Source organism: Chrysemys picta, chromosome 1, assembly GCF_011386835.1.
Source record: "Chrysemys picta bellii isolate R12L10 chromosome 1, ASM1138683v2, whole genome shotgun sequence".
Classification (NCBI taxonomy): domain Eukaryota; kingdom Metazoa; phylum Chordata; order Testudines; family Emydidae; genus Chrysemys; species Chrysemys picta.
Window position 1 is genome coordinate 107,172,162 of NC_088791.1, and position 13,091 is coordinate 107,185,252.

The 13,091-nt window shown below is 39.2% G+C and overlaps 1 protein-coding gene across 4 annotated transcripts in view; it reads left to right on the forward strand.

Annotated features, from left to right (window-relative positions):
* The first annotated feature begins 306 nt into the window (after positions 1 to 306).
* The window catches only part of SYT10 (synaptotagmin 10), a 52,955-nt gene continuing 40,170 nt past the window's right edge, over positions 307 to 13,091 (forward strand). The window contains exons 1-2 of one of the 4 annotated variants that reach the window (XM_065566091.1): positions 307 to 667; positions 11,382 to 11,739. In XM_065566091.1, the coding sequence (XP_065422163.1) occupies positions 514 to 667; positions 11,382 to 11,739 (512 nt within the window). In that variant the 5' untranslated portion in view covers positions 307 to 513. The remainder of the gene's footprint in view (positions 668 to 11,381; positions 11,740 to 13,091) is intronic. The other 3 variants (XM_065566108.1, XM_065566100.1, XM_065566105.1) reach the window with 3 other exon arrangements.

The following is a 13,091-nucleotide window of genomic DNA, read 5'->3' on the forward strand; positions in this document are numbered from 1 at the left end:
AGGGCCGGCACAGAGGCAAGACGTGTCCTTGGAGAGAGGCGCCCCTCCAAGCTCCGCGAGCCAGGCTGCTCCTCCCGTCTTCCCCGCCCGCCCCTGGGAACACGCCGGGACACTGACTCACCCGGGACCTCGCCATCCCGCCCGGCGCTGCTGCCACCTGTATCCCTCCCAAGGCAAGCGCCCGCGCTCTGCTGCCATTGGACACAGCTGCCTACCGAAGCCTGCTAGGCACAAAAGGCGTTGCTAAGTGGATGCTTATTTTGTTTCCCTCCTTTTCTTTTTCCCTCCCACCCCCCGCTTGCTGATGAGAGCCTTGATTCACTTGCAACGTGTCAATTGCACTGGTTCTCTCTCTGCTCTTCCTCTCCCCTTTCCTTTTTTTTTTTTCTTCCGGGGATGGTGACTTGGTAGCTGAGTAGCTTTTTAGTGACATCCAGAAAACCCTTCCCAGCCAAGCAATGGCTTAGAGGAGAGGGAAGGAGGCAGGAGGAGAAGAAGAAGGAGAAGGAGAAGATGAGTTTCCACAAGGAGGATGGTGTGGGGAGCCTGTGTCACAAGGCGCTGCAGATCATCTCAGAGCTGTGCCTGGGGGGCCAGGTGGAGCGGGAGAAATGTTCAGGCATCTTCTTCCCCTTGGAGACCACCAAGCAAGGTATAGGCAGCACAGGTACTGTGTACTCTCTGCAGAGCTCGCCTCTCCTGCTCGTCTCTAGTCTTCTGCTGCTCCCCCCCCACACACACACACACACTTCTTTCCACCACCCTCTTTTCCCCCCTGTCCCCCTCACTCTGCTCCTTGCCTCTACTTCGCTTCCTTAGTGCAAAGAGGGGGGAACGCGTGTGTGGGACGGTTATCTACTAATAGCAGCGGCAGCAGGTTGTGTGGGCGTTCGGAAAGTTGAACTTTTTCTTTGCTTTGCCTATGGAGTTGGGGGGGGGGGCGAGAGAGAATCCACGTTAAAATAACAATAACCTTAAGCAGTTTTTCTTCGAGTGCTTAGGACCGCACTCAGCACAAGCACAGCAAACGCTGGTGCCCAACAGCCTCCTTTGGTACGTATGGTGATGATTATAAAGCAGAGCCCCGGGAAGGTTCCGATGCTGTCTGGAGGGGCTGCTGCTGTAGCGATGCTGCTGGGCGTGAGGACAATAAGTACAAAGGAAAGGAAAATGCTGAGGGGGGGGGGTCAAGACCTTGGATCGGGGAACAGGGAGTGGAGGAAAGAGAGAGAGAATCACCCCAAAGTGAAAGCCCAACAGTTGGTTGGATTTGTGCAACAGGAAATATCCCGCCTTGTATCCCTTCTCCTTCCCCCTCTTTCTAGTGCTAGTCCCCCCTTCTATTCCCCCCCCCCACACACACACATTTGAACTTCCATTGTTCTGCAACGAAATTTTCCTTTCTTAAGACTGGAAAACTATTTTCTCCTGTTGCACCGATGCAGGGAGGGGGAAGAGGCTGCTGGTTTAGTGTTATAAACAATGGTTAGTAATGTATGTTCCGGGGAAAGGAAGTGTTATTGTGCGTGTGTGATTTACCCCACGTCTCCCCTTCTCTGTTCTCCCCAGTGGCCCTTATTTTTCCTTGCGATATTTCGAGCACAGGGTTTCCGTCAGGCAGCCACCAAGTCAACAGGTTGTATGAATCGGAAGCGCTTCAAATGAAGACTTGTTCTATATAACATTGCTCAAGATTTCAGGGGGGTGGGGGAATGGACAGGAACCGTATTCCCAGAGCAGAGACACGGTGTTTAGGTGGTTTTTAATGTGTATACCCGATTTTGTTGTTGAAGTTTTAACTATGAAAAAAGTATATCGTGTTACAGTTATGGGAGAAAAATATCCTGGGGGACCCCAAACCAATCCATCGATATACCTTTGTGTGCACTTTCGGCTCTTTCTTGATGACCCGCTGTTACAGCGATCTCTTAATGATGATGCAAAGTATTGCTGCCATAAAGCCTGGCAACACCAAGGCGTTTTATGAATGAACGGAACAGTTATTTTAATAAGATAGTCTCCATTTGTCCCATAGGATGAGTCCCCGTTTAAGGGGGAGATGGTTGTTAAGGATGTGTATTTTACGTTGGCTAGGTTTGATGAACATGTACAAATGGAAACCTGTAGATTCAGTGTAGTGCTTTGGGATCAGATCTGTTCTAGGACCCATCAGGGAAGACTTGAAGAAAATAAAGGACTGATTTAAATCCCCAGAAGCAAGATAATCTATCAAAGGTGAAATTGTCTCGTTTTGCCTAGTTAACGCAGCTCAAGTGGTACCATATTTGGTCACTTACTGTTTGTACCTAGGCACATCAAGGTTAGGGAATGCGTTTCGGATTCATTTCTGAATTGTCTCGGGGTTTCTGGCTCAGGTCGCCTCTTTCACCTTACTTTGTCATAGTACATGATTCCGTTGCCTTTTCTATGGTAATGTTTTTAAAGGGAGCCTTTAAAAATTAGCTCATTTTTGGTGCTTTATTCTTGTGCGCTCGCAGGCGAGACCTGAACAACAGAGAAAAATAATAAACATGTAGTTTAAAAATCCATATGAAAATCAATAACAGTAGTATAAATGTCCCACCTGTGTGTGTTTGTTTTTCTTTTAATGCCCTAAGTCTTTAGTGCAGTGGGTGGAGTTTTATAGCACTCGACAATCCCACCTCAGAACAGAGCAACTCCTCACTTAAAAAGAGAGAGGAATGAGGATCTAATTTATTTCCAACTCCTGTTGACAAAAACAAAACCACCATAACAACCACCACCCTTCCAGTTCTTTCCCATAGGCTAAGGCACCGTGTGCCAAGTTTTATTCTAAGGTGCATTTACACAGCTTGAATATAGGGATCCATAATGAAATCTCCCTGACCAAGTTAACGCTAGCTGGCGCCTCTGGGTCATTTTATGTGGTTATTTACCTGAGCCAAGAACAAACGAAGTGATTCTGCTGCTACTGGAGTGGTGGCAAAAGTCCCAAAGTTTTCAGTAGGAACAGAATCCATCAGGAAGTTGAGGGGTGGTTTGTGCATCGATTGAGGGGTGGTTTGTGTATATTTCAATATGTCTGTGTGCGGGAGGAATACATACAATATATTACACGCTATAAATGGGTGGACAGATTAATAGATTGTGTATGCAGAAGTGTTGCTGGTGGATGTGATTGATTATTTTTCATTTGGTTGAACTACACAGTATTCCTATTAGCGTTTTTAATTAAATATAGTATATTTTAGCATATTTGCTATAATCAAGCATATGTTAATTATCTTGATCCAGATTGAATCATATCAAATGGAGATGTAGTTGGTGTTGAGCTTCAAAATCTTCCAGTAGGGTCATTGTTATAATAAAATTAATAAATGTAAATGTAATATAAAGGAATAAGATATGAAAGATACAAAGGTGCTCTCCAAGGTACTGATAAGGCAAATGATTACGTTTAGAAATTTAAATTCAGCACTTGTTTTGATATTAGATTGCATACCTTAATTTTTAGCATTTCTTCAAAACCAACAATCTTATCAGTATTTTAAATTCATAACACTTAACCAATTTGCAACTGCCAAAAGACCTGGGATTTTAAATTTTGTATTCTGCGGCAATAACAATTTGTCATGAAGTAAAAGTGGCTGAGGTGAGAATATAAAAGTGCTTGTTCATAAGATTCCTAGAAACACATCTTACATCAAAATAATGCTAGAGGATGTATTTTCTAAATTATAAGGATATTAGATTATATGTCTTCCATTTGGTGAATGCTTGCTAAAATTTTAACTTCTCTTCAGCAAATACATTGTCTTGAGTGTATCTACATCATTTTAATAAGCTATAGAATCTTAGGGCATCTTCACATGAAAAACCATAAAGCGTGTTTTAAAATAAAGGCATTCTTTTCTGTAGTATGACATTTTCTTCATTTCTCATAAATATGTGGATGTGTGTTTTAAAACTCATTAAAATTTTTAAACTGTTCCTTACATTAAATGAGACCACTAATGCACTGATAAAAGATGTGATCCAGCATTTCTTCTTCAGACAAAACTTCCATTGAACTCACTGGGTGCTGGACTGCAAACCCCTAACTCTCAGTGGTGAACAGTTGCTCCATGAGTAGTGCTATTAAAGTCATTGGGATTACTTGTGTGAGAGGCTGCTTATTACTGTAACGGGTTCACAATCTCCCCAGAATCACAGAAGAGTTTCATTTGAAGAAAGGCAGCAGGGTCAGGCCAAAAGTTAGATAGTCATACCTAAGTTCTGCCACTCTAGTCATATAGTACCATATTTGGAGAGTAGTACTAGTAAATAGTCCCACTGATATCAATGGGACTACTTGCCAAATAAGGTACTACTCAACATGAGTAAGGGTGGCAGAATCTAGTCCAAAATTATTAGAGTGTCACATAGGATGCTTAAGAGATCATATTAGTTGGCTCATATTGGTAAAATCACAGCAATGAACCATCCCAAATATGGAGTAGTAGGCAGTCTACTCCAAAGAGAGATGAATGAAAAAGTGATTTCCTCCTCCTACACGTATCAGTGTTCATTAAGATTACTATCAATTATACTATAACTTAATTTGTGTTTGAAAGTAACCATGTCTCTACAGACAGAGTAGTTATATTCATTAGCAGTACAAGACATCATTTGGTGATACAGGACATTGCTTGCACAATCTGAGCTTTTACCTTTCTTTTGTTTAATACAGCGAGTGCCTTTTATGAATGACCATACAAACTAAAACCTATATTAAATGTCCGTATTATGTATGCTATTATACTTGAAAATCAATGGTCTGTGGTGGTCTCTCTTCAATTATTGCATTTGACCATGCAATTTTATTGAGATAATATTTTCTCTCTAAACTAGAACATGAATGTGAATTTCAATTAATGACTGATTCTTGAAGGAGCATTTGCATTTATTTGCAAACACTTCTTCCTCTTCAAACCATTGCCATCAGATGATGCTCATCAACTGCATTTACACTCAGATTAAATTTAAAACAATCTCACTAATTAAACCCCTGTTAGCAAACATAATTTAATATTTACTGACACCAGAAAAGTAATGCAAACACACATTTGTTGTTAAAATATTAACACTGTTAACATATTTAAATATCTAAATACTTGAATACAGAATATTTAAACAGCAGTATGTACATCCGTGCACATGAGTATTATGTGCTGAAGGATTGAGCCCAGGACCCTCCACCCTTGCCGGATTCCAGGGCTCGGGGGTTCAGCCCAAGCCTGAATGTCTACACAGCAATTTTTTAGCCCCAGAGCCCGAGGCCCACGAGCCTGAGTCAGCTGACCCAGCCAGCCATGGTTTTTTTTTTATCCCTGTGTAGACATACCCTAGAGGACTCACAAACTATTTAATAGGACATTACCCAATTCCTATAGACTACACTGTATAAAGACACACTGTTAAGTAGAGTCTGAAACAGTGAAAAAGGAAAGTCTTGTGGGTGCTTGGGTTGAAGGGCAGTCTGAAAATACCAATGATCAAATGGATATGGAACTTGTCTGCTGCTCAGAATGAAATATATTTGATGACTGGATTGTTATTCTCTCAAGAGATAATGAATCACACATTCATATATATCCCAGTGTGCCACCAAAAATATGTGCAACCATCAGGTCCATTAGCAGTGAACAATAACATAAAAGTACTTATGCAAATTCAGATGCCAACAGAGTGGGTTAACAGTATGGCCACTGTAATAAAAAACAAGCAAGTTTGAACAGAGTCAAAAGATTTGAGTAAGGCCATCAAATGTGAGTGTTCGTGTATGAGAACAGCCAAGGAGATCTTGTCTAGATTTCTAAATGTAAGAGTGTTTTCACTTTTGGATGTGAGTTGAAATCAACTGAAGTCAATATGGACCATAAATTGTTGTATGCTCTATTACAGAAATTATTGTGCAAAGCATTGCCTAGAATCCAGAAAATGATCATGAAATTTCTAGAGTACTTGTTTAATGTGAAATACTGGCTGATAATGAACTTTTCATAGTGGATGTATTTTCAAGGGTGCCTATAAACAGTGAAAGCCAAGAGCTACAGGAAGAAGAATTTGAAGTAAATACTACTCAGGCACTTTGCATTTCCAAAAATAAATGTGACAAACTCAAATGAGAAATACAAAATGGTCCAATGATACAACAGCTTAAAGGAGTCATTTTAATTGGAAAACCAACAGAAAATGACAGGTACTTGCAATAATAAACTCTTATTAGCTTGTGGAGATGAAATCATGGCAAATGATTGGATGCTGTACAAAAAATACCCTACGTGAAATCCTGGACCTATCCTGAAGTCAATAGGAAATTTGTGATTGACTTCAAACTGGACATGTTTTCACCCATAGTTTTAATACAGCACAACATGAGGACAGGAATGCTAAATGCAATCCACAGCACTTATAAGATATTGTGAAGCATAAGAACAAAACTTAAGATGTCCTATTCTAGATACCATTGAAGATAAATGGCTGAATGCAACTGGGGGGAGAGGACTGTCAGGGAACTGGTTACAGGTCCCTGATTTCCTGACCTATCTTCAAACCCAGAGCAGGTTAGAGCAGCCATCTCAGAATACAGACACCCATGACTTTTTCCATAACAGAATTAATGTACATCCATCTGCATCCAAAAAATTAAATTAGGCTCTTAATTTGTCCCTAGCTTTAAGTCTTAGTTAGGGACAAATAGCACACTATTGACATATAGGGAATGCAATCCATTCCTGTTGACAGATTTAGCCTTAAGTACTAAACTTCCTTGATGGGCATGCAAAGAGACTCCTGTCTGAAGAAATGTCTCTTGATATTTTCTCTTATTAAATCAAACTTTCTGTGAAAAAGACATTATAGGCGACATTTCCAGTCTGATACATAGGATTTGGAAAGCTCAGGTTTAATACTATTCCACAGATGGGCTTGAATGAATTCTGGCTTAATATGACAGCAGGGTAATTTTTAATAATTGCTTAGTTGAGTGACCATCAGAACTGAGGAAATGAGCTAATAGTATCTGTACTTTTTATTATCTGCTATGATATTTAGATTTATAGCAATAATTTCAGTATTTGGGGAATGAATTTGCTGCTCAACTTCCTAGGAAATGCAAAACTGGATTGTTATTAATTAAAATATGTTATGGTACAATTACAGCATGTGAAGCTGTTGAATATATTTCAAATACTCCTAAAATTACCTCTCATATAATTTTTTTCTTATTATTGAGGGTTTAGAAGTCCGATTTGATTCTTTTGGGTTAACGTGATTGGATATATTTCCTGTAAAGTTATTAGAATTAGATAAAATTTGAAACCGATGAGAAAACCATTTAAAATATTTACAATTTAAAGCTGTTAAAACTAAAGAGGATAGTACACCGCTACCTCGATATAACGTGACCTGATATAACACGAATTCGGATATAACGCGATAAAGCAGTGCTCCTGGGGGAGGCAGGGCTGCGCACTCCGGTGGATCAAAGCAATTTCGATATAACGCAGTTTCACCTATAACGCAATAAAAAAAATTTTGGCTCCCAAGGACGGCATTCTATCGAGGTAGAGGTGTACTAAGTTGTGAGTGGGAGCCTTGATTTTAAAAAAGGTGTTTTCCTTCACAGAAAAGTTGAAGTATTAGAAAAGCCACTGCCTCTGGCTAAGACCAATAACTCACATGTGTTGGATTTTATCAAGAGCCTCAAAGGAAAGGAGTTGTGCAATTCTATGACTGTTTTTTATTTGAGACTCAGTCCCCACCTATTCAAATAACTAAACTTCCTCATGTTCCTAATAAGGGAACTCAAAAAAGTAGTTACTGGGGAATCTTCATTGAATGTTGGTGTTTCTAGAGAGATTCTGCTGGGCTTAGGCTTGACAGTATTCAACATTTTTATCAATGATTTGGAAATAAATATAATGGGCTGATAAAATTTGGGGATGGCACAGACTAGTGGAGTGGTACACCTCTACCCCGATATAATGCGACCTGATATAACACAAATTAGGATATAACGCAGTAAAGCAGTGCTCCGGGGTGGGGTGGGGGCTGTGCACTCCGGCGGATCAAAGCAAGTTCGATATAACACGGTTTCACCTATATCGCGGTAAGATTTTTTGGCTCCCAAGGACAGAGTTATACCAGGGTAGAGGTGTAAATAGTGATGAGGACAGGACAGCCATACAGAGCCACCTGGATCTCCTGGTAATCTGGATATTTTCAAACAAAATGTGTTTTAGTACAGCCAAATGCAAGATCATACATCAAGGAGGAAAGGATACAGGCCATATCTACAGTAGCCTAGAATTATAGTAATGTAGTACTGGAAGGGACCTCAATAGGTCATCTAGTCCACTTGCACTGAGGCAGGACTAACTATTAGCTAGATCAGTGGTTCTCAAACTTTTTGTATTGGCAACCTCTTTCCCACCACAAGCCTTTGAGTGTGACCCTTCCTCCCCCTTATAAACTAAAACACATTTTTATATTAACCCTATTTTAAATGCTACATTTATAACTCTACTGTTTAAAATGAATTTACATTTTCTCGTTGCTTTTAAATTAAGACCAAAACACATTTTATCAAATTAATGTTATAAACAGATTTTTTTTAAATAATTATTGTTTAAGACAGGAGGGATGTTGCAAAGAAACTTTGTCAATATGACTTTTTGCAGCAAACTTGTTAGCTAGCTGGGAGGCTGTGAAAAGTGATATTAACAAACATGCAAATATCACTTTTTACAGCAGACTTAGAGTCCCATGCTACCCTTACTTGTCTGTAACATTTGACCTTTGCAGTGGGAAGGGAGGTTATGGGGGGAAGGCTAATGCAAATTTTGGGGTGGGTTCAAAACAGTCTGGGATGGGGAATCATCTCCCACCCCTCTCTACATAAAAATCAATCTGTTTAGTTTTTCAAAAAGATTGCAAAACGACTTGATTACAGTGTATAACCACTTTCAGGATAGAAAATGATGGATACTAAAGGTCTCTTTACTCTAGTGGAGAAAGGCATAACAAGAACCTATGGCTGGAAGCTGAAGCCAGACAAATTCAAATTAGTTACTGAAACTGAATGGCCTTTGAAATACCAGAGATCAGACTAGACAGAGGATCTAATGCTCCCTTCTGGCCTTAGAATGAATGATTCTCATTAACATTTCAGAGTGGTAGCCATGTTAGTCTATATCAGCAAAAACAACAAGGTGTCGTTGTGGCACCTTAGAGACTAACAAATTTATTTGGGCATAAGCTTTTGTGGGCTAAAACCCACTTCATCAGATGTGTGGAGTGAAAAATACAGTAGGCAGGTATATATATTACAGCACATGAAAAGATGGGAGTTATCTTACCAAGTAGGGGGTCAGTGCTAATTAGGCCAATTCAAACAGGGTGGACGTGGCCCATTCCCAAGAGTTGACAAGAAGGTGTGAGTATCAACAGAGGGAAAATTACTTTTTGTAGTGACCCAGCCACTCCCAGTCTTTATTCAGGCCTAATTTGATGGTGTCCAGTTTGCAAATTAATTCCAGTTCTACAGTTTTTCATTGAAGTCTGTTTTTGAAGTTTTTTTGTTGAAGAATGGCCACTTCTAAGTCTGTTATTGAGTGTCTAGGGAGATTGAAGTGCTCTCCTACTGGTTTTTCAATGTTACAATTCTTGATGTCTGATTTGTATCCATTTATTCTTTTGCATTCTACCAATGTGATATATGCCATCATGTGCCAGAAATGCCCCTCTCCCATGTACATTGGCCAAACCATAGAGTCTCTACACAAAAGAATGTTCTGCTTTTTTATTTTTAAGTACCTTTTTTATCTTGATTTGGCTCAGTTTAAACCCCAAGGTTTTCCAATTTTCTCAAGGCTCTAAACCTTTCTTTTTTTCTTTTATTACTGTTATCCCTTTTCATGGTATATGGACATTGAGCTCAATATTTATTATTAAAAGATATGTATCTGGTAATCATAACTGTAATGTTTAAAAAAACAAACTTCTCAAATTTCAATTGTACTTCTAATCCCCCTAAGGGAAGAGTGAGCTACATACCATTTCATAGAACCACTATGTAGTTCAAGGATTTTTTTCTTTATGTGATTTTTTTTTTTAGCAAACTTGTATTTAAAGTGCTCAATGTGCTTCTCAGCTGGTTCATTTTAGCTGCATGGAGCCTGAAGCTTTGGATGCAAAGTATTAGCTGTAGATCTGTCAACCCTTGTTATAACAAGCAGTACCATCAATTGCTTACGGGACAAGAATTCTCCACAAGCTTTAATTGGGGCCGACTGAATAATTTTAAAACATGTGAAAGGCCCTTTTCAAAAGAAAAGGGGTTTGAGTATTTAAGTCTATATTTTATAATATAACATGGTACTGAAAAAAATCAAACTGAAGTGTGTCTCATATAATAACTCTCCTAATCAGGACTCCTACTGGCACTACGAAAGGTCAGTCTTCCCCTGAAATCTGAATTTGTTCACAAAGTTGAGAGAGATGAAATCTGTTTTCTTTACTTTGGTAATGTCATTGGACATGTTCACCCATGGTGGCAGGCCAAATCAAAGGCAGGATAGCAGGGGTAGCTAAAGTGCAGCACACGGTCTACAGTGTGCTCTGTGGTGAGCCTCATTTTCAGTACAGAGGGATTGCCCATGGAGACACCAGGTACCAGCACAATAAATGCCATCTTGATCTGTGCTGGTCGTACCTCCATATTTGTTAAAAAAGAGAGCAACTGTATTCTGTTCTATTTTATGCAAAGTATGTGTTGCCTTCGGGCTTCTGACATGTTTCCAATGCATCCAATGCACATTTCCTAATGTGACTAAAGTTTGGAAGATGCTGAACAACTGTATATCTCTGCCAAGGTGCATATGATGATCTATATTAATGTTTACTCATAGAAGATGACTTCTGTGATTTTAATTTTTTGAGTCAGCTACATTCTTGGTTTTACTCCACTGAAGTTCTTGCCAGGGCCTAACCCAAGGCCCTAACCCAAAGCCCACTAAAATCAATGGAAAGACAGGCTACACTTCCTCTCAATGATTAGCACTTTATTCCTCATGTACACCCATTCATTTTAGTGTGAGTAAGACTGGCCGAAACTGGCCATTGGCTTGGAAACAAAGCAATAATTAATAGAATTTTAGTTAAATTGTTATTAGTGGATAAAACTTTTAAAATGTATATTTTTTTAGATATCTGCAAGAGTGAAAATGTTAATCTGTCATATCCTGAAAGCTCTACACAAGAGAAATATCTAAAATCTTCTGCTTCCTTACTTGTGTCATGTTTCTTTTTCTCTGTATTTGACTGTCTTGATGATCTTTGTTTTTGATTGTTTGCAGACATCTCAGTCAGTCTGTTAGCAGTAGTCGTCAGCTTCTGTGGGCTTGCCTTGCTGGTAGTCTCGCTATTTGTCTTTTGGAAGTTGTGTTGGCCATGCTGGAGAAGCAAACCTCTTATTTCTAATACCAGTAATATCCCTCAAAGCACCTGTAGTCCTCCCGCTGAGGTTTTTGAAACCAACGAGAAAAAGGAAATTAAAGAAAATGGGAAACCTTCAGTGAAGGTACTTGAGGCTGCAATGAAAATTAGCCACACTTCACCTGATATTCCAGCAGAAGTCCAGAATGCATTGAAAGAACATCTAATTAAACATGCACGCATGCAGAGACAGATCACTGAGCCTGCATCCTCATCAAGGTAAGGAAAACACAATTTAATGGCAATTTATAGAGTATAGATACGAGCCAGAGCATTTTGTTGTGAATTAAGGCCTCAAAATCGGAGCGTTCTCAGTCCAGTGCTTACAAGTTTTCGGTAAAACAGTCATATTAAGCCAAAGCATCAACATTTCTGCAAAGTTTTCAGTAAACAGCCATAATGAACACGCTCTCAAAAATGAATATTTAAATTAAATTATTTCATTGTTTATAAATTCAAAGATCAAGTCTGTCTGTCGCTATTGTACTTAAATATGTATTTGTACATGTGACACATTTCCATACAAACTTTTATTAAGGAAGGATCTTTTAGGGCAATTTGCCAGAGCCAGGCAAGCTTATAGGACATCTCCAGCTTTCAGGTACAATCGGTATGCATATTTTTACAGTTCCATCAACTGAAAATTTGACTCATAAAATAAATTACAAACATGTGGTTGATGCACATTTCTTTAAGATGTGGATTGACATTTTAAAAGGATTAAAAATTCCACACTCAGCAAAATATATCTCTTTGTGGAATATTCCTAATACATTACACTTATAATACAGAGGGTTTTTTTAATAAATCTGAAGCAGCTCCGAAAGCCCTGTTACAATTTAGAGAATACCAACTGTTTGTCCATTTTAGGAACTGGATTATGTCAATATTTGGTGAACTAAAGATATACTGTGACATGTAGCAGTACCTGTAGTATCAACGAATTTTTTGTGACTTAAGTATTTAATGCACATCAGACATGTAAACAGTGAAATACAACATCACTCACTACATCTGAAATAATTTAGCAATGCTTTTTAGACACAGGGAAAATTAAGCTGGGGAAGAGAGATGCTGTGAATCATGACATAAATGAAACCAATAAATGCTAAATATAAAGTATTTCATTTATGCTCAATAAATGATTTGTACTATGTACACTTGAAACTGAAGCAAAAATACATGAACGTTTCAGGCAAATGTTGAAGATGACATCTTGAGACAGATTCTGGGCCCCACAGTGGCCCAGTATATATGTACATAGACAATCTTCTATTGACCTCTTGTGCATAGGGATTTGCTGGGGGAATATTGTGAATGGGATGGTGAGTGGCTGGAGTGCTTTGTTCTGCTACTGTTCCAGGCTGTGAAGCAGCCATGTAAGGTTGTCATAAATCAAAACATTCCTGGGGGAAGGTCTCATTCACACCAGGAACTGCACAATCCTCTTAAACATCCTTGAATTAGGAAGGTGCATAGATGGCTTAAAGCCATCTTTTTCTCCCATATTGTCTGGGCTCCAAGTCCAGTGCTCCACTTCCTAAGAGGCGGAGCACAGAATCTGACTTGTT